This window comes from Gossypium hirsutum, chromosome A05, assembly GCF_007990345.1.
Source record: "Gossypium hirsutum isolate 1008001.06 chromosome A05, Gossypium_hirsutum_v2.1, whole genome shotgun sequence".
Lineage (NCBI taxonomy): Eukaryota > Viridiplantae > Streptophyta > Magnoliopsida > Malvales > Malvaceae > Gossypium > Gossypium hirsutum.
Window position 1 is genome coordinate 18,713,626 of NC_053428.1, and position 21,506 is coordinate 18,735,131.

The window sequence follows — 21,506 nt, forward strand, 5'->3', positions numbered from 1 at the left end:
TAGCAAGTAACAGTATCGGCTTTTCTTAAAGAAGAAAAGACATTTGGGGGAAATGAGAGAGAAAAAAAAAAAAGAAGTTTCTTTTGTGAGGCATCTGTGGTTAAGAGGCAAGCGGTTTTAGGTTTGTGTCAAAAGGTTAAAGTAGTAGGCACGTGATAAGGAGTTTTGTAACCTCCCTCTGAGACAAATATGTCATGCAATGCCTATTTACTCAAATAATAATATGCTTAAAGGGCAAAAACCTAATGCCCTATACATTTCGACCCTATAAATCCTCTCAATCATGCCATCACATGCAAAAGCCCAGTGGGTCCACTCTAACCCCATTCCCTCCCAACCCTATTGTTTTGAACCCACTCTAACGCTATGTTTGATGGATAATTAGTAAAAGAAAAGAAAGAAAAAAGAAAAAGGGTTTTAAAAGAAATGAAATAAGGCATCTTTTCCCTTATTTAAAATGTTTGATAAAAAGGAAAGGAAAGGAAATAAATGTTGGTCTTTATAGTTAGGGTAAAAAGAGAAAAGAAAACTATGCATTTTAATGAATATTATTTTAAAAATATAGGAAACAACAAAAAATCCAGTACTAGTTAATTGCAAGGTTGAAAGGCAAAACTCTCATCACGGTTATACTTAAATTGGCATGAAATGCTCACTTGTACTGAACTTGGAGGGAAAGAAATAAGAAATTGTTTAGAAATCGAAGGAAAACAGAATTAGAGTTGCTTGTCTTACATATACTGTAAATATTACTCTTTGTATAGCTTGAGATATTAAGAGTTAGGAATTAAACGTTTACAGATGATGTATTCTTTTTCTCCATACATTCTGCCTTGTCTGGTTTAATGAAATTAAAGCTTATAAAAAGAACAACAAAAAATAAGTAGAATAATTTTGCTATAATTTTCAATGTCAACTACGTGAAGTATATGAGTTTACAAAAGCAATAGTTATTTTGATGAATATGAAATGGTAATAATGATATTCAGATTTGATTTTTTTTTTTTGAAGTTTAATTTCCTCTCTTTTTCTATGATTTGCAGTTATGAAAAAGTTGAATGGTATTTAAATATATATATATATAAAAGCATCCCATTTTCTTTTAATTTAATTAAAACGTTATTGAAATAAAAGGAGGTTTCCTATTTTTCCTGCTTAATTCCCTCAATTTAAACATAGCGTAAACGTTCGAAAATCTTCCAAATCCCGATGTCAAAAATTGTAGAATTGTACGTAGATGAATGTGAACGCAAATTTCAAGTTTTACCTAACCATGTTAGACGAAAGGGTTTTAAAAAAATATACGTATTTTCAAAGGTCTTGAAACCAGAAGGACGTTGTATGATATAACAAAGAGTAGTGGGTGGATAAAGGCTATGACTCTATATACCTATATCTCCCCACCCACTGCACTTTAAAAACCTTCACCTAAATTGTACGCAGTGTCTCCTCTGGCCCTCCTTTGTGGTTGAGCTGGGCGACATTGGTTAAGGCTAGGTAGGGTGGGGCTCAGCTGTGCCTGTGTGCGTGTGTGATTTGGAGACGGACCCCTACATGTACCCTGAATAGGAGAGTTTAGTAGCCGGCTTGGGGTCCCCGGTTCACTCCTTTGCAGGTAGTTTCTAAAGGCATTCTTCGGCTACTACTACTACTATCTTTTATGCCCATCTTTTCATTAATCCCTCTCTGAATTTGTATCTATATATGCAAAATCGCGTGAACCTTTTTAGGACTGAATAATAAAGAATCATGTAGAAAACGTTATATTGAAAAAAACATATATAATGATGCCATATCTCTTTAAAGTATACAAAAACAGTGATAAATTGACACTTGATGACACAAAGATTCACTTATAGAAGTTTTTTTATTCCATTTTTAATGATGTTATAAATAATTATTCTGTCAATTAAAAGGACATTTGATAAGAGAAGTTTTTTACCTTAATGCCAATAATATTATAAATAATTATTTTGTTCACAATGAAGTAAAAATTAAAATTTAGTAATTGATTTGAGTATGGTTATTTATTATATCATTTTAAACTGTTTTTGTATAAATTTTTTTACGATGGATAGGATAATAATCCTACTTATTATTATGGCGAAGGTAATGCAATTTTAATTTGCAAGATATGGTGGCTAGGCCAGACCTAACACATGGATTGGAGAACGTGTAATGAAGAGAGATTAAAGGTTCAGGAGAAACAAAAGCAGCCAGGGCCTGCACTAAATCACCTGAATGCAGAAACCACAATTGGCTTTTCAATAAAGGGGACCTAAGGGTTTCAAACTTTCAAACAGTCTTAATATGCAGCTCTTTTCATATATTCCCTTCCCTTGAATCTTCATTGGAAATTAAAACTGTGAAAGGTTTCGTATGTATTACTATATATTCTTGTTCATAAAAGGCTCACTGAACTCGTCCCCAAAAAACAATTTTTGATTCGATAAAATTTTTTTCCCATCTACTTAACGACATAGTTGGCAGGCATCATCTGGCCATTGATGGAAAGGCTATAGTTTGACGTGACTTCACACAACCCCTTGTAAATTATCCCTGTTTTCTTTTTTGAAAATTTTGATTTCCAGGGTCAAGGAAATGTTCAAACCCCACACAGAAATCTAGTGAAATTAGGGTTATTATAGTTCTATTTTGATGACTGATATAATAGGTCTTTCGTAGGTCATATGGTTCAATCTTTTGTACAACAAAAATTTTGGCTTTGATGAACAGTACAACACTTTTGTCTTTCTCTTTTTAAAGGACGGAAAGCTAATGATTAGTAATGAGAGTTAAAAAAAAGAAAAAAGAGCATATAGAGAAAAAACTACAAACAAATTATAGTCATTCGCTAAATGGATGGCTAAGCTTATTAGCTTTGTCGAGTTCATGATGAAATGAGATGACTAGTTCCAAACCCATGAGAGGGGAAAAAAAAGGAATCGTAATGAAACATCACTTTAAGTCATCTAATCTTAGATCTGTCATTAAAATATCTCTAAAAAATTATGCCGAAAGTAATTGTGTTTATGACCCCTAAACGTGCAATTTCACTGCATCCATCGAACATTAGATGCACAATTTCGTATTATTGAAAAAAGTCGACAAGTTCCAACTCGGGACAATTGCACCTTAATGTAATAATGTCAAATTACAAATAAATAAAGTGTTCGAGGCGGGAAACGCTTGGCCCTGAGAGAGTCAACCAACCAGGAGAAAGCAAAGCAAAGCAAAGCAAAGCGCAGGGCTCGAGAGGCAAAGACACAGACACAATTATTGAGACCCTCACACATCATTCAATCTTCCAATTAAAACCCATCTCTCTTTTTTGTTTTTATCTTTTTGTTGGTCGTTCTCTCTCTCTCTCTCTCGGCATCCCCTTTTTATCTTTAAGTTATGTCATATATCCCCATTTTGGCATTGAGTTCACTTTAACGACGGATGGTTTACTCAAATTCTACAGCCGTTTAACTTTCACTCAATTTGAGGAAAATGGGTGTTGATCATTATCTGCAACTCAAATTTTGATGCTCTATTATTCTTCCCACTATCTCTGCCTTTTATCAAATCAAACTCTCGGTGCTGGTTTAAATTAAAAAGATGTGTGGAATACTAAGTTATTAAAAAAAAAACTCTAAAGGTCTTCTTCCTCTAATTTGAATCCATAAATATTTGGTATCCTAAAATATAATCATGAAAGATAAGTTTGATTGACAAGACTCAAATTAGGGAAAATGTTCAAGATCCGACAGGGCCTTTTTCTTTTTTGTTTTTTCATCAGGCTTTTCCATATTTTTAATTTACACCATACGCATTTATGTGAATAAAGAAAATTACCTCTTTATGGTATAACATTTTATTGAAAATTTTAATAATATATATAAAAAAAAGAAAGAAAAGAAATCGCAATCTAGCAATAAAGGTGAGAGAAGAAAGGATGGTAAGAAGTGTTGCTTTGGAACCTAATGCAATACAAGTTGCAGATAAAAATGTTGTACTTTAATGGCTCAATGAAGTCCAAAGCACTTTTTTTGGAACAATGAGTTAAAATCATTAATTACCCAACTCTTAATCCTATTAAAGAATTACATTACAACTTCCGGCGGTAAGCATGATGTAATAACCAAGTCTTAAATTTTCTTTAATTAAACATAAAACCATCAAATCCCCCACCCTGCAATGCAACAAGAAATAACCTAATTTCCCAACTAGTTTAGTGATGTGAATGTTCCATCAAAGCTTTATTTAGAACAAAATTAGTAAATTACATGCAAGATAAGAAAAAAAAATGTCGAAAACAAAGCATATTTAAAGAGGAACAAAAAAAAAAGCTAGCTAGGTTCCTCAAAATTTGCATGAGCATGGTGCTTGCATAAAACCAGACAGACCTTTTCCTTTTGCAAGACAAAGACTCATTTAATTCCAAAAGAAGGAAGAAAAAAAGAAGGTAGCTTTCATCGTACCTCGAAGAAGGATATATAGTAAGTCATAGTAGTGGTTGTTTTCATTCATGTCCAGAAAAAGGCAAAATTTAGGGTCCCTAGTTTTAAAAATCATGAGCAGATCAGCTTCAGCCTTAATATATTTCATCAAAGTTAGGAGCTCCATGTCTGCTACTATATATATATTCTAATAAACAATCTAATCGACTATATTAGCATTAGTCAACAGTAAAGGCACAAAAAAAAAAGGGTTCATCGCCTCGGGCCCCTAATTACTATCGGCATTAAATTTAATTGACCTTTTTTGGGGATTAATTAGTAATAATCATGATTACTTTATCATAGCAAAAGTTTGATTAGGCATGGCAAAGCCTGTTTTGTCCAGCGGCTGTGATTGTAGGGTTGGGACTAACCTAAGCCGCCATCCGTCTTGTTAATAATCATAATTATAATTTATTAATTTAAAAGTTAATTAATGTCTGATGAGAAAAAAAAATAATTGCAATCAATTCATTTTTTATTGAATTCAGTAAAAGAATGTATCAGACGTAAAAAAGAGAAAACCAAAAAAATTGGTAATAGTTTAATTCCGCAAATAAAATTTTATAAATAATATTAATATATTATCACGTATATTTTATTTTTTTATATTATATTATATTTTCTTGAATTCATTTTCCCCATAAATATGAGCTAAGTGAAAGAATTATTAATATACATTAATCAATGATCGAGGGTTCGATCCTTATCTTTAATATAAAATAGTTTTAAAACTTGTAACTAATATCTATTCTTTTAATAAACCTATAAAATACAAAAGATTAGTTATTAATTTCATTCTAGTAGATACATTAAAAAATAAATAGAAAATATTAAAATCCAGTAATTAGTGGCCACTAATTTCACGCGGTTTACACGTGATTGTTTGTTTACAGAAACCATCTGTTTTTTATGAAAGATTATAAGTTAACTTTTGTCTTTTGGTCTTTGGGTCATGAAGTCATTTTCTAGTTAGGCTTGATCTTGATTTTCTAAAATTTTCTTATTTATCCTTTAATCTATGTACGTGATAGGTGTACTCATTAATTAAATTTAAAAGCTAGCCCATTTTTTTTTCACCTCTACTAATATCAACTCATGAATTAGTCAAATATATATTCAATTAATCAATTTAATTTAAAATTATAATGTAATAACAAATTACGTAACACTGACTATGCGTATGAAGAAAAAATTATTAAATTAGATATATTTATTTGTCAAAATTAAAATTATAAACACTCTCTTGAGGCATTAACAAACGGTGAGATACAAATTAAAATTACACTTTAAATTAAAAATATTATAATTCAATTTCTGTTCCTAAAAAAATTAATTTTACTCTTGCAAGGTTTAAACCTTGGTATTTTGTTTTTTCAATAGTTTCCCTTAAAGAGATAATATATAGATATATGTATATATATATTTCTGTTGTTACATTCCTCTTTTCCATTCAATCAATCAAATCAAATATGAAGATTGAAAACTTTTAAGTCACATGAAAGATAACCCAAATAATAATGACAATTAAACCAGTTGTGTTATATTATTTTTATTATTACTATTCATGCATAGAGTTACTCTTTTTCTAATTATGCGTACAGTTACTTTGATATTTCTTAATAGTATTCTTAAATAAACATATTCTTATATTCTTATATTTTTGGCAATTAATATTTTCTTATTATTCATGCATGTAGCCACATTGGTATTTCTTAAGGTAAACATAACATCAAAGGTGTTAACCTATATTTTATCAAATGGAATTGTAGTTTTTTTTTTCATTATTCGTTTATATAAAAATAAATTGATTTTGGGGTCAAATGGTAAATGATTACATGAAGAATTTTAAGAAGAATACGAGGGTTTCACGGAAAATAAAATACCCGCACGGGACATATGCAGACACGGAAATTTTGCATACTAACAAGATCTCATTACAGAACATTTTTTCGCCGTTGGATTCTACATCACTGACAGATGTTATGTGAAAGTAATCCATGTTTTTTTCTTTCTTTTCTGCTTTTCTTTTTTAGTTAAGAAATAGATTGCTTGTTATATGAGAAGATTAAAGGGGCAAAAAAGAGAGTGTGAGAAGGGGTGAAAATCAATCTAATTACAAGGACGGTCAGATAAAGTACTAGCGGGTTTTCCGGTGCAAGGACGAATAAGGAAAAGCTGATGCTGTGCCACGTGGGGAGAATAGGGAACGTATGATGGACATGCAACGGCGGAGATTCAAACCTTTAGTTGATTAGATTCATTGAAACTGGAAGTGAACTGTAGACTGTAGAGAAGTGCCCAGAGACATATTTTCTTGCATTTTTGTGTTTTTTTTATTTTCTTTTCTTCTATATCTCTCTCTCTTTTCTCAATTGCATTACTCAACAAAAACCAAAGATTTATAGCAAGTTGTTCTTTTTGTTAGAATTTAGACAGAAATAGAGGAGTGGGCAAGTTTTGTAATAAATGAGCTGAGATGTAGGAGAGAGCAGGGTGCAGTTCTCGTGGCGGCGTTGCAGGGGCTCTAATTCCGTGCCATTATTGCTGGGAATTGAAGGGAGAGAGGAGGGGGTGGGAGTGAGATAAGTCCAGGGAAACCATCGTCGTTTGTTTTTATTACCCTAAAAGTTTCTAACCTCAAAAATCGAAAAAAAAAACCCAAAGATCACAAAAGAAATTAAAACAGGCCCTTGTATTAAATTCTAGTTATTGAGGGGGAGGGGAGAGGGGTAGATATAGCAGAAATAGCAAAGATCGGGTCAAAACAAAAAAAAAAAACCCCTACAAACATTCACAGACTAACAGTGGGCTTTAAAAACTGACCAGAAAAAGCTTCCACAGTTGAAACCCATAAAGACCCCAAGGAAAATCCAACCAGCTCATCACATTAGTGTGATCTGGCGGTGGAGGGTGTGGGGTACTAAATAGGGTGTTTCTGCTATGGATTTTTGGTCAAAATTGAGATTGGTTTCAGCTTTTGGGTGCAACAAATGGCTGGCTTCTTCTATCTAGGTGGACGTGAAGGAGCTGCTTCAAGCAAACAAGAAGGGGAAGATAAAGAAGAGAACCTTTATTTTTACAGAAACGAGGAGATCTACAACAAAGGGTTTGAGATATGGCCTCAGTATTATTACCAACAGCAAAACGTCAACAATTTGTCGTTTGGAGCGGGTCCTAGTCGAAGAACAACCGGCTTTAATCTCTCCGATGAGTCGTCTTCGAGATCAGCAGGGTTCACGGTTATGAGACAAGGAGGTATGAACTGTCAAGATTGTGGTAACCAAGCTAAGAAAGATTGTGCGCATTTGAGATGCCGGACCTGTTGCAAGAGCCGAGGGTTTCAGTGCCAAACTCACGTTAAGAGTACATGGGTTCCTGCTGCTAAAAGGCGAGAGAGGCAGCAACAACTCGCAGCTTTGCAACAAACACAACAGCAGCAGCAAAATCAACAACAAGAACACCAACAACTGTTTAGAGGAGACAATCCCAAAAGGCAGAGAGATAATCATGGTTCTCCCTCTCTTGCCTGCACTCGTTTATCCCCCACCACGTCAGGTAAAGTTGTACTAGTTCACAATACAAAGACAATTCCAAAAGACACCCCCCGCCCCCAAAAAAAAGCAAGAAAAAAACATCAATGCAAGTTTTTTGGATTCTTTTGAAATGAAACCATGAAAAGGTCTATGATGGAGAATTTTCAAGAACCGCGTATTTGCAAACATAGACAAAAGTTTAATTTGGTAAGATGTTGAGGAATTCCAGTGACTTCCAGCAGTACCTAGTGCCCCAACAAGACCGTATCATTTGCGTGTGAGCAAGTCCACCTCCATAGTCACCCAACCAACTGCTTTTCCTTTTCTTTTTTCTCCTTTTTCCCATTAATTCTGCCACTGTTTGCTGGTAAAACTGACGAAATCTCCCATAAAAATCGGGAAAAATTTTCAAACAAATCTTCTTTTGTTACTTTTCCAGTTTAGTAAGTATGATTATTAATATTATTATCGTTATTATTTTTGTATGCTGTTGAACTTTGAAAATTAGGGTTGGAACTGGGCCAATTCCCTCCCGAAGTTAGTTCTCCAGCAGTGTTCCGCTGTGTAAAAGTAAGCGCTATGGACGACGTAGAGGGGGAGTTTGCATATCAAACGGCTGTAAACATCGCAGGTCATGTATTCAAGGGAATTCTCTACGATCGAGGCCCTGAAAGTCGTTATACTTGTGGAGGTGAAAGCTCTCAGCAACTCAATCTCATCACAACTGCTTCTACTACTGCAGCAGCTGCTACAACGACAACAGCAGCTACTTCCAGCAATCCAGGCACAAGTATGATTGACCCTTCCCTTTATCCAGCTCCACTTAATGCTTTCATTGCCGGTACGCAATTCTTCCCACCTCCAAGGTCTTGATTTACAGGCATGTCCTCCAATTGTTCCACTCTCCACACTGATCTCTATAGGAGCTGTTCCCTTTCTTTTAGCAAAAAACTTCCATTTGTCAGAAACGACTCTAGATTGCTGGACTTTAGTTCTCATTTTTATTTGTGGTCCTTTTTGTTTTTTTAAATTATCTAGTATGTCAAACCTTAATTAACACCCACCGAAGAGCATTGTAATTGAAATGAGAATTTAAACTTTTGAGGATGGATATGAATATTGGGGGAGGGAGTTGGTTGATTTTTGTTTTCGAATTTCAATTCAGATTTCCAGTGCTTTTGTTATTCTTCCCATCGATGATTAGCCCTTTGTTTTTCGATTTGAGCGCACTTAATGTAGCATGTGGATGTGCGCTTTTTTGGGTGTGAATTATTTTCTTGTTTCTTAGTGTATATTTGGAATTTGGTTGGTTTTGAATTCGAAGCCGCTTTTCCCAATTTATTCGTCTGCGTGCCGGATGGAAATGGGACGAGAAAATTAGGTTTCGTGTTCGGCTAACCAAAGAATTTTAATGCCTCCTTTTTCTTCAATTTTTAAATCTCTCAAAACGTTTACTGGAAAGAGAGAGAGAAAGAAAAGAAAAAAAAAACAAAAAGAAAGGAAGCCGAGCCCATGAACCAGCTTTACAAGTCTTTCATGCATTGGCAAATGAAAATCCTGGCAATCCATTCCATTCCAAAAAAGCAAAAACCATGAAAGATCTCATCCTCCATTTCCCTCTCTTTTTGAAAGAGAATGTATGTATTTTTATACGTATTAATATATCAACTTCTATGGGGCACATTTTTATCAGCTACTGATTACGCCCTGCAAATTAGAAATGCAGGCACTTGAATAGACCTGCATGGATGTGATCCTCTGCTAGAAGGGAAAACCCTTGCTCATTAGCCAAAAACTTTTAATGCTTCTCTGCAACTTTGTGCATGTGATCACGTTACGTTTAGCCTGAGACTGATGTGTTTGCGGCTATCTAGTGAGATGCTTCTGTTTTTCTAGGCTTCTAGAATTATCCCATGGGGGAAGCAAACAGAAAGATTATGAAACTTTCCTAAGTTAATAGTTTCTGGCTCAAAAATTGTGCTCTGATCATCTTTTTACTTGACGTTGTTGAGTGTAAGGGAGGATATTCACGGAGGCTGTCATCATCCCAATGATATTGGAAGTTGGAACTTTAATGCATCGTTTTGTTACCATGGAAAATCTTTGATTCAAAGAGTAATTCTAATGGAGGATATAAGAATTCACCACCATGACCAATATTTTCTAGATGGTGATGAATCTTCATGATCTTGAAATGGCAGTGAATAGGGAAAATAATCTAAATTGTTGTACTGATAGAGGGGTGTAGGAATTGTTTTGGAGAGATGCTTCGAGTCTTTGATGCATACGTAGTTAAGTTAGTATTTGTTTAATTAGGTTCTGTAGATAGTAAAGAATACTGTCGCTGCATGAAGTCCATGCATCTAAAACTTTATAGAAATGCGTCAGGTTTTAAGATTATCATAATGCCTTTACCGTAATTTATCGGCATTACCTTACTAAAATTGCACTTTTCGATTTCCTAAGTTAAAGATTGTCTTTAGCAATACTAGGAACAATACAAATGTCTTAATTATATACTAGGTGTACATCCACGTGGATGATGAAAAGGTTGAAGGATAAAGTTAAGTATTTTGAAAGCACGGTTCTTAGGATCAAATTTTATCATGGGTCATTATTTTTTTGATTTATTTGAAAAAAAAAACATAAAAATACTGAGACCAATTTATTTTAAAATTGATATTCATGACTGTATCTTTACCCTATGAGTTAAGTCATAATGGAAATTTCTGCATGCTAAATTACTGTGCTAAATATTATGAAATGATGGTAGTTCAAATAAAGTACTGGTTAAGATCATCTCAAGAGGCAAAAAAATTATATCATCCTTTAGGTTTAGGGGCATGCATGGCTGGCTATTTCGAAGCAAGAGTCAAGTTTCTTTCTCGGATTCCTTCCTCCATTTCATCAATGTGAAAATCCCTCATGTTTTTCATACTGAACCAAATAATGATGAATATAATAGAATTATCTTTTTTATTTTATTCAAATAATATAGATTTTAGAAATTTAAACACAAATATATAGAAATTTTATCAGTTAGGTTTTTTTTTAAAAAAAAAATTGGCTGTTGTTCTAGAATTTGAAACAATAAGCTTTGAAATGCAAAAGCATATTTGTTTGTTAGATTAAGCACCGAAATGTGAAGACAAAATTATGGCTACAGTATGTGAAGAGACTTGACGAGGGAATTATATTCATAAATCTTCAAAAGAGGGTTTGCATGTGGGAGGTCGATGGGGAAATTATAAAATTTCTAATATTTGATGAATGACAGCAATGCATGTGGGCTTCAGCATGCTTTCTTCTTCGTGATGACACCACTTGTAATTGACAATCGCTATCCTAAATCAGATGCATCCGAAGAATATGGCACCTAATTCTTCAATGAAAAGCAAGACTTTCCTGCGCAGCCCCCACAATACTAGAAAAAAAGGTAAAAAGGAAAGCAGCTAACTACTTATTTCTTATAGGTTGAAATAAATACAATAATTTGGTTTACTGTTTTAATATATTATTTTTTGTTTTTTTTGGGAGGGTTCACGTGTAATTTTTTTAATTATCCATATAAATTGCACCATCTTGAACTTAAATGTGATAGTTTAAACTTTAATTCCAACTTAAAAGTTAATTATTTTATATATTAAGCTTGATAATACGATTCTCGATCAATCAATCCTAGTTTAGGTAACCGGTAGGTAAGATGTGTTGATGATGTGGGTGAGTATAAATCACACGATTTGGGACAAGAATTAAATCAGAAAAGATGGTTTATTTGGTTTCAACATTGATGGAGACTGTTGAGACAGAAGATCTCAGCTTGGCCATACTTGAGAGTAAAGGGAAGGACCGATTTAGTTGACCAATGCTAACCGAGTTTGGCGCAATCATTAACCATCGAGAGGAGACACTGTTGCTACGTTTCTTTTCCGAAACTTGCCCAAGTTATTGAATTGACAACTGACACTTGAAAAAGAGTGTTGGTCCCGATTTGAGGTCTCCCGTAACAAATGGTGCTAGGGTTTCCAGTATCCTACAATAGGCTGTTATAGGGTTGTGAATTTAAGGTTTTTGGAATAAGGACATATCGTCAACAGCGGCTTGTGAATCCACTTGTAGTAGCCTCTTGTGATATTGGCTGTGTGTTTGCGGGTCTGCTGCAAGTTTTTGTGGTCCAAAAACTCGGTATTGTTTCATCCGAATGGATCGTTGTGACTTGTGATTTCCATGCCTAAACAGATTGTTGGGCTGCTGTTTGCTTGTGAAGCTATATAAAGCTCGTTCCACCTATTGCAGGCTACAGCGAACTGAAACATTGGCAAAAGGACTTGAGAATTAATGGGAAGCGACATTTTTATTTTTATGCATGTAATTATGGTGCAGATAACCGGAAAGAAAATTAGTGCATGAAATTCACGCAAACCTTGAGACTTTAATGTTTCTTACGTATAAAATGTTTTTTCTTCCCTTTGTCTAATTGTCTTAGTTAAGAATAAATTGTTGGAGTATACCTGTTACGAGAAACTCCAAATTCCCATGACAAAATTAGCTTGGAAGCTTTAAGACCGATGAACATCAAACATGTCTGTTCTATTTTTTGTAAAAAAGATTAATGAATAAATTTACTGCAAATCATTCCTTGGCCCTGTTGGGCCCATATTACAAACATTCAAATGGGTCATAAGAAAAGGGTCCATTCTTTTTTATCCTTTATAAATTGGAGAGTTGCTTTGGTTAATAGGAAAAGAGAATTAGCGACAGTTGATCCACAAATGAGATGCCTTTGGGTCCGTCCGGGACGGCATCGTGTAGTCATTTTCAATTTTCCTTGCACTCCACCCAACAAAAAGCGCTAGAAAGCGACGGTGAAATAGAAGACGAGCAAAAACAGTAAACCAATCATCACCAGCGGTCCTGAGGCGCCTGAGTACCCATCTCCGGCTAGGAAATTTCCTAAGCTTGTATGACACGTTATGTAAATTTAATTTAAAGGTAAACTACACTATTATTTATTAAATTATGAATAAATTTTGGTTTTAATTATTAATTTAAAAAATAGAATTTAATCATTAAACTATTTAAAAGTTTTTTTAAGTAATTGTATTGTTAAAATTCATGCTATATGGCTTTGTTTGTTTGCACTACAAGCGCCAATTGAAAGTCTTACTTCCTCTTCTCTTCTACCATTCATTTTTTTTCATGAGGCAGTTTTGAATGTCACGAATCTACGAACTAAAATCAAACAATATTTTTCTTCAATCTTCAACATTGACCATCAGATCAATTTGGATCTAAGGTATATTCCTCCGCTTGTCGATGGGGATTGATCTACCGTATCGATAGTGAAATCATCGCTTGGTTAAAAACTTAATATCCAAGTGACTTAAATAAAAACTTTTAAATAGTTCAATGGCCAAATTGTAACTTTTTAAGTAATCAAATGAAAATTTACCCATAGTTTAATGACTAATTATGTAGTTTATCTATATTGAAATAAAAAAATATATATAAAAATTAAAAAAATAAAAAACTAGTCCACAAGCTTGTCTCGCTCGAAAAAATTAAATTGTTCAAAAAAAATAAAAGTATAAGGACTTGTTTTAACAAATGGAAAACATAAAAAACTACGTTAAAATAAATAGAGAAAGGAGGAAAACAGAGGGAGAAGCAGAAGAGAATGGAGAAAAAAGGAAAGTTAAAAAAACATAAAAGAAAAAAATTAAATTGCTTAAAACAAAAAATAATGGACCGATTGTATAAATTAACCTAAAATTTTTGTTTGAAATGATGATTTAACGTGCCACGTAAGCTTATTGTTACACTTACACCGTTAACGATAATTAACGACTTAGTGACTAAAATGTTACAGTACAATAACATAAGTGACCAAAACGTAACATTTCAAATATAAATGACTAAAATGTAACCTGAGATAAAAAAATAATTATTTTAATAGTTTACCCTAATTTTTTAAATAAATAAGCACTAGGTTTTTTAGCCATTAATTGTGTTAATTAATTTATCGTTTGAAGAAAATATGTAGAATTAAAAATTTAAACTATGAATTGAAATTGATTGAAATAATTGGAATCATAAAATTGCGATAATGTATAAATAAAGATCATATTCTTTTTGGTAATTATTTTGTACAAAAGGCAATAGAAAGTTTTCATTTTACACTCCGAGTTGAGATTTTATAACATGTTTTAGTTATTTAAATGTAATTTAATGACACATAGTCAAAATTTTAATCTGCTTGTAAAATTAAAATTTTCAATCACAAGTGCACTAAATAATTATCTTTATTTAATTTTTATATAAATAAATATCAAGAAAAAAATATTTGATAAATTCTTTTAATATTTTACAATATCTCTATATGATAGTTGTCACCTCTCTAATCCTGTTTATTGAGTCTAAAATCTTCATTGATAGTGTCTCAAATATTTCTTTTATTTATATAATGCATAGAATTATCTATAGCCTTTTTACAACCCTTAAATAGGAAGATATTGGGCTTTAACGCACTCGAGCCCACGTCCTCCTGTACTGACAATAATATCTATATTAATCGAGTTAAAACTCAATCAACCACTATTTTTTGTTTTTTAATTAATCAAAGAGAATCTTAAAATTATATTAATCCATGTTTATCAGTATACGTTTATTCTTTGTATATAAGCATTTTTTGTTTTTAAACTAATAAAATAATTTAAACTTCAAAAAAATAAATTTAAAATTATGATCCAGCATTTACTGTTTTTTTAATTAATAGAAGATAATCCACCAAATTTTCAGTACATTTATTCTTTATATATAACCATTTTTTTTGTTTTTAAATTCATAAAAGACAAATACACCGTTTTAACATTATATATGCTTCTTTTTTTTGTTTTTTTTTTCAAAAATTAAATATAAAAAAAGATATAAAATTTAAAAGATATATACAAGATAAAGGCCAATCTAGATTTTATCTTCACAAATATTCAAATTTAATTACAGAATTATATTAGTATAAATAATGACATTTTTCCGAGCAAAAATTACAATATTTTCAAGAGATTCGAATTCTATTTTTCAACTATGAAGTAAATTTGGAACGTATATATAATATCATTTATACATATTCTTTTGTTTTTTAATTTTAATTTTAATTTTTAAATTTACGGTGGTTCAAAACGTAATTTGTTTGATCTGAAACCAAAATCTTTTCAATTTGGTGAAGACAAATTAGATAAAAGAAGATTTGATAATTCCTCCAGCAAAATAAAAAAATAAGGTATTATTAAATCTGACTGCATTTTATTTATACAAATAATTTTTATAAATTTTTTTTATTTTTAATTCAATTCAATTCATTTCATTTATATTTTATTTTATTTATTGTTGAGTCATATGAAAATTGAATTAATAAAAAAAAACCAAAAAGATCAATTAATTAAAAGAATAGTTTTTTTTTTCTTTTTACCGTTTTATCATTATAAATAGAATGTTCACACTCTACTTGTAATAAAATCTTTACACATTTGCAAGTAGTTATGTTTATGGATCGAGTCTGGTCGATGAAAAATTAACAATAAAATAAGAATTATATAAAATCTAAACAATAACAACAAAATAGTAACAATATAATAGCAAAATGGCAACAAAATAACAAGAGAGAAAAAATTTTAGGCAGATTCGAGCTGAGACGGGGCCGGGCCAAAAAAATCTTACACCAGACTCGACCTGTTTAGAAAATAGGTCTTATTTTTTGTTCAACCCTATTTTTTAGGTCTATATTTTTACCCAAACCTTCTTATTTTTCGAGCGGGTCTTCAAGCCTGAACGATTAGCCTGACCTATAATCAAGTCTATTTGCAGGGTATTTATGTTCACAAACTTTATCATTTAACACTTTTCAAATTACTCTAGTTGGTTTTTTTTGTTAAATATTTTTTCTCATTTTTCAATATATTTTTTCATTTTTCAATTAGCCGTTCAAAACAATAATTACTCACACTTTTATTTATTTTTTTCTACTTTTCTTAAAATTTTTGCCATAATTATTCACATTAAGTAAATGGAAAAATCGAAAATTAGATGGAAACCCTTAAGATGAAAATGGAAGATGTAATTGAAAAGTAGTCATTTTACAATGTTTTAATCCAAGAATTCGAGAAGCTAACGAAGATAAATAGCTATGTATTCATTGAATTCACAACTAAGCAGGCAAATGAAGTTAAGGAAAATATAGATTTAAAAAAGAATTGTATGAATTATATTGTAGGAAATAAGTTTTAGAGGATTATTATTTAATGTAATTCCTGATCTATTCAAATAAATTCGGATGAAATGATAGTTGTTTTCCTAATGACGTCTTTTTTGTATATCCTTTTAAAATTATCTAGTTCTAATTATTTCTTTATATTCTTAATTTTGTTTTTTTTTTAAATTTATTCTTTCAAAACTAATACCGATGTAAACAAATTGCATTTTTTTCATGGAAAAGATAAAAATCATGATTCCAACCCATATCATAATCTAATTAATCCAACATAATATTAGACCAAAACAACTTATCTTTTACTATTTGACAATGATGATATATTATATGGCGATAATATGATAATGACAATAAGAATGATCACAAAATAATAAGAAATAAAAAGAAAAATACACAAATTTTATGTTAAAAGAAATGGAGGATGAAGGAAAATAGAGGAATAAACAAAATAAAATGAAAAAAAAAAAGAAAAGAGGAAAGTTAAAAACATAAAAGAAAAAAATTAAATTGCTCAAAATGAAAAAAATATGAGGACCGATTGTATAAATTAACTTAAAATTTTGTTTGAAATGATGGTTTAAACGTGCTAGTGAGTTTACCCTTACTCCGTTAAGGGCAATTAATGGCTTCATGACTAAAATATTATATTTTAAACATAAATGACTAAAATATACCTTAAATTAAACAAATGTAACTATTTTAATAGTTTACCTATATATATATTAAAGGTCTTAATTAGAACAAAAACATGAACATTAGCGATCTCCGACGGATAAGGTTATTGAGTTTCAAGGCACAGCAGACCAGGAAATAATACTTACTGATATATGTATATATAACAATGCTAATGTTACTTACCATTTAGTTACAAAGCAAATCTAGTGTGATAGTTGCTGCCTTTTTAAAATATGCAAGGCAGATACACTGGACACCATGGAGTCCACTCCACAAACATTGTTACCTCTACAGATCTTGTAATATCCGTTTTCTCCCCATGAATTCTTTATGATCCAGTAAGGCTTGTTCTTAAATCGAACCGGTGCATAACCAGCAGATCCATACCCTACAAGGAGGACTCCATGATCCAAATGTTTCCCACAAATATATGGGCATGAAACCCCGTGAATGTATGTCTATGAAAACGGCATTGATACCCACTGCAATAACCAAAGCAAACCATATATATTATATATGCATTCAGGCTACCAAGTTATGATGCCAACAGCCAAAAGGCATGAATTATCAAAATTTACCTGCAAGAGGGCCATGCTTAACCAAATTTGCAGCGATTTGGTCCTCATCAATGGATATGACGCTGAAGTTAGAAACAGAGGCAGCGATTTTGGTCTTGTCAAATTTGCAGGGACCACGGTCGTTCCGAGTGTAAGGATAGTCCTTCTCTGTCTCAAGTCCACCAGCTTTTAGAATGTACTCAAAAGCAGTAGTCATAAGCCCACCATTACACCCTGAATCACACGCACCATATTCTTGTGGATCACACTGCAAAACTACCCAATTGTTGATGTTTGTTAGATACAAAGCGCCTAATATGAGTTTTATGGCAGTAGTCAAGGCAACCACCAAGAACACTGATAGTTTTAAGTTTGGCACTGGAATTGCAGCAAAAAGCCATGCAAAACACAACAAGAAATGATCTTCTAGGGATTAAATGCAGCAAGGGGCAGATATTTCCCTCCTCTAAAGCATCAATTTACAGATTTAATAGTAAAAGAAAGGGAAAAAAATGAAACCTCGTGATCACAATCAACAAGCTGCTGTTCGCTCAAGCTGACAAGCTACCCTGTTGCCAAATAATGGGCTCCCTCCAAAGCTCCAGTCGTACTAAAGGACCAGCACGACCCACACGAGCCCTGCTTATCAATGCAAAGTTTCTCAGCCATCATATAGGTAAAGTGGGGCCAGTTTTTTTTAACTAACCCATAGTAATAGAGCTAAAAAACTAAATTTGATAGTACCTGATCTTTAACGCCGGTAACGGCGCCTTGGTCGCGCCAGTCAAAGTCATCGGGTAAATCATCAGTCGGAAGAATAGGAGCCTTTTGAGCATCAGCCGGGAGTTTGAGCGGTTTCAAGCCGAGGAACTGACGACGGAACTCCGATGGAGTTAAATCGGAGAACTTCGTAATGCCGTGAACGGCAGTGGGGTCCAGGAGCTGATGACGCTTGGCCCGGCGCAAGTTAGCCTTGAAGACTCCCAACCGGTAATCGTGTTCCTCCTTGGAAGCGTATGTTTTCCCGAACTTAGACTTGAACAGCGTAAAGTGGTGCTCGGCGTTGAGGAGTTGGTTAACAAAATCTTCTTCGGCAACTCCGTCGGATACCACTTGGCGTATCAGACGACCGTCGTTGCTGATGACTTCCGCGACCACCGAAGCAACGACTGAGGAGAGGAGGAGGAAGAGAAGAGATAGGCGTTCCATTTCTAGGAAAGAACTTTATGAATTTAATGTGCAGAGACAAAGATATTATAACAGTGCTTCCTAGATTACTGCGAGTAGTTTTGACACGCTATCTGTTTGCATTGGTTGGGCGCCTGACAACTTGATCTAACTAAACAAATAGGAAAAAATAATTGTTTTTTCATTGAAATAAATTTCTAAATGATTTTAAGAAAAATTTTTTAAAAAAAATTCTGAACAGGTACATAAATCATTTTTCAAAGTTATTTTCATCTGAACAGATATAATCATAATAATATAGAGGTGAAGGTAGAATCAAGATCGTGGCAGTCTAAAAATGAAATAAAAATTTAAATTGATATATGATAAAATTATATTTTTTATTGAAATTAGGATGTTCGTTTTCGGCGTGATTAATTCTCTCATTACAAGTGCTTTATAAAAAGATAAATGATTAGCTAAAAAATACAACTACATTCTTATAGACAGTAATCAAAGCCTCAACCTCAAAATTAATGGATAAAATTATAATCTACTTTTTAAATTTTGATATATTTTGATTTAGAATAATAAAATTGTATTTTAACTTTTGATTCACATGTTATAATGAATTCTACATTAATACATAACCTATAGAGAAAAAAAGAAGTAAACCCACTAACCCAAAAGTAATGGCATGTCTTTTTTGAGTCTCTAACATTTATTAACTTGCATTTTATTCTTCCATTTATTTATTTTTGTTTATTTTAACTCTTTAACTTGTATTTTTTTTTGGTTAAATCACCTTCAACTTGTGTTATAATAATAATGTATTTAAAATTATAAGATTCAGTAGTTGATAAAATCAAGATACGAGATGAAGGGGAAAGCTACTAAGCCCATTAAGCTTCAAACTGAACCCAATCGTATCTATATTCCTGAAGGCGTTAGGCCCATTACACTTGCCGTTCATTTACTAGCTTAAAAACGAAGACACGTTCGGCTTTGCTTTGCCTCCAAAAGCTGGTGACCTCAACTCGTTCTTTCAGGTTTGTCATGGTCCAATTTATCTTACTTCTACAAGTTTAATAGAAGAAACAAGAAGGAAAAGAGAATAACATCTTTATTTGTGACAATTCCTCAAAACACCAGTAATTGTAAATAAGTTTTAAGAAAAATAGAGAAACGAAGAAGAAAACAATTCTGAACCAATGCTACCCTATTTCTTCTGTATAGATTGAAACTAATTTATATACCCATACAATTCACAAGTTGATCGTGTGTGTTTTTTTAAATATGTTACAGTAATTTGTTTATTTTTTTAATTTGAAAATCAGAAGCATTTTCAAAATGAAAAACAATTAATAGGATTTTATAGTAAAATGTGCAATTTTAATATGAAATTTTTATTTAAAACTAAATGAAATTATGTAGTATGAGTAATATAAATCATGAACCAAATAATAATATTTACGTAAAATTCAAATTTGATTAATGCAATAACTAGTTTGTATTTCAGTAGGATGAACAAGTTAAATATGTGTATTATTAAATTATTATTTTTAAAAATAAATTAATATTAAAAAATTGCAAAGTCTATTGTATGTCCAAAATATAAAAATAAATTAAATTTGTAATCATAATTTGATATTAATAAATGTTTCAGATTTTAATAACTTGCCCTTGGGATGAAAGAATTTATTGCACGTAATAATAAAATTATATTGAATTATGTCTTTATATAGTTTTTTAAAAAAATAAATAATATAAGTTAAATCAAATTCTCAAAATAAGTTAGATTAAATAATTATTGTCAGATAATTTCTTTCCATAGATGTTCTCAATTTTTTGTATTTAAAAAATAAAAATACAGTATAAATTACTTTTTTTTTGTTTATAAAATATTAAAATATAATTGTTTCATAATTGACCCTAATTTTAAAGAAAATTTACATGAAGAATTTACATATATTTTTTAAAAAAATTAAAAGTTGGTTTGATTGAAAATATATATATTTGTAATTATTCTGCGTAAACATAAAATTATAAATTCAAGTTACCTATTCCCATTTAGAAAAAAAGTGTGCTTCACGATGGTAATGCATATTAGTTGAATCGCAATATATATGTCAAATTTGTGCTTTCCGGGCAATGAACGACTTCACCGGTTGATAGCCTGCCCTAGCCATGCCTTTTTTTTTTTTACGCTTTTGCTTTGGTATCCATTTTCCCAATTCCCAAATGAGTAAAAATTTCCTGCCACTTTTCTCTCACACCTGTAATCATGAAATTGCAGAATTATTGCACAAACAAGGGAACAAGCAGAGTTATAGTTGTAGATATTACTTTTGAGAGCTACCGATAACAGCCTTGAAAATGTTTCATTAATTGCTATATATACACTTACCTAGGGGAGGTAGAACCTGGGTGCGAGATGAACTTGATTCTATCTAGGATAGCCATATTGGATGAGAATTGAGAACGATACTACAATGAAAACACTTTTGGACATTTGGTAGGGATCCATAGTTTTTTTGTTTTCACAAAATCTTGACAAGTTGTTTATCTGATGTGATAGAGGGATTAAAGATTTAAAATCTATGTATTTTTAAAAGCACTTTTAAGAAATGATATAGTTTATCTTTATTTCTAAAAAAAAGATACGAGTATTGTATAAGGTTTGAACCTTAATCATGAATGTTAACATAGGGCATCTAATATACCCTCGCAATCAATTAAAAATTAGGTATAAAATATGAAATAGTAATAAATTACAGTGAAAAGAAGGGGAAAATAATTTATAAACACAGAAATTAAACCC

The 21,506-nt window shown here is 31.8% G+C and overlaps 1 protein-coding gene, 1 long non-coding RNA gene and 1 pseudogene across 2 annotated transcripts; 2 read left to right on the forward strand and 1 right to left on the reverse strand.

Moving 5' to 3' along the window:
* The first annotated feature begins 1,295 nt into the window (after nt 1-1,295).
* Nucleotides 1,296-2,380, forward strand: LOC121229437 (uncharacterized). Its single transcript, XR_005927176.1, has 2 exons — nt 1,296-1,615; nt 2,110-2,380. It is a non-coding gene; the product is annotated as an uncharacterized lncRNA (long non-coding RNA).
* A 4,208-nt stretch (nt 2,381-6,588) lies between these two features.
* Nucleotides 6,589-9,160, forward strand: LOC107943066 (protein SHI RELATED SEQUENCE 5). Its single transcript, XM_016876795.2, has 2 exons — nt 6,589-8,042; nt 8,529-9,160. Exons 1-2 carry the CDS (start codon nt 7,478-7,480, stop codon nt 8,891-8,893), a joined length of 930 nt encoding a protein of 309 aa, XP_016732284.1. The 5' UTR covers nt 6,589-7,477; the 3' UTR covers nt 8,894-9,160.
* Nucleotides 9,161-16,946: 7,786 nt separating this feature from the next.
* Nucleotides 16,947-18,811, reverse strand: LOC107943068 (cysteine proteinase 15A-like; annotated as a pseudogene).
* Between the last annotated feature and the right edge of the window lie 2,695 nt (nt 18,812-21,506).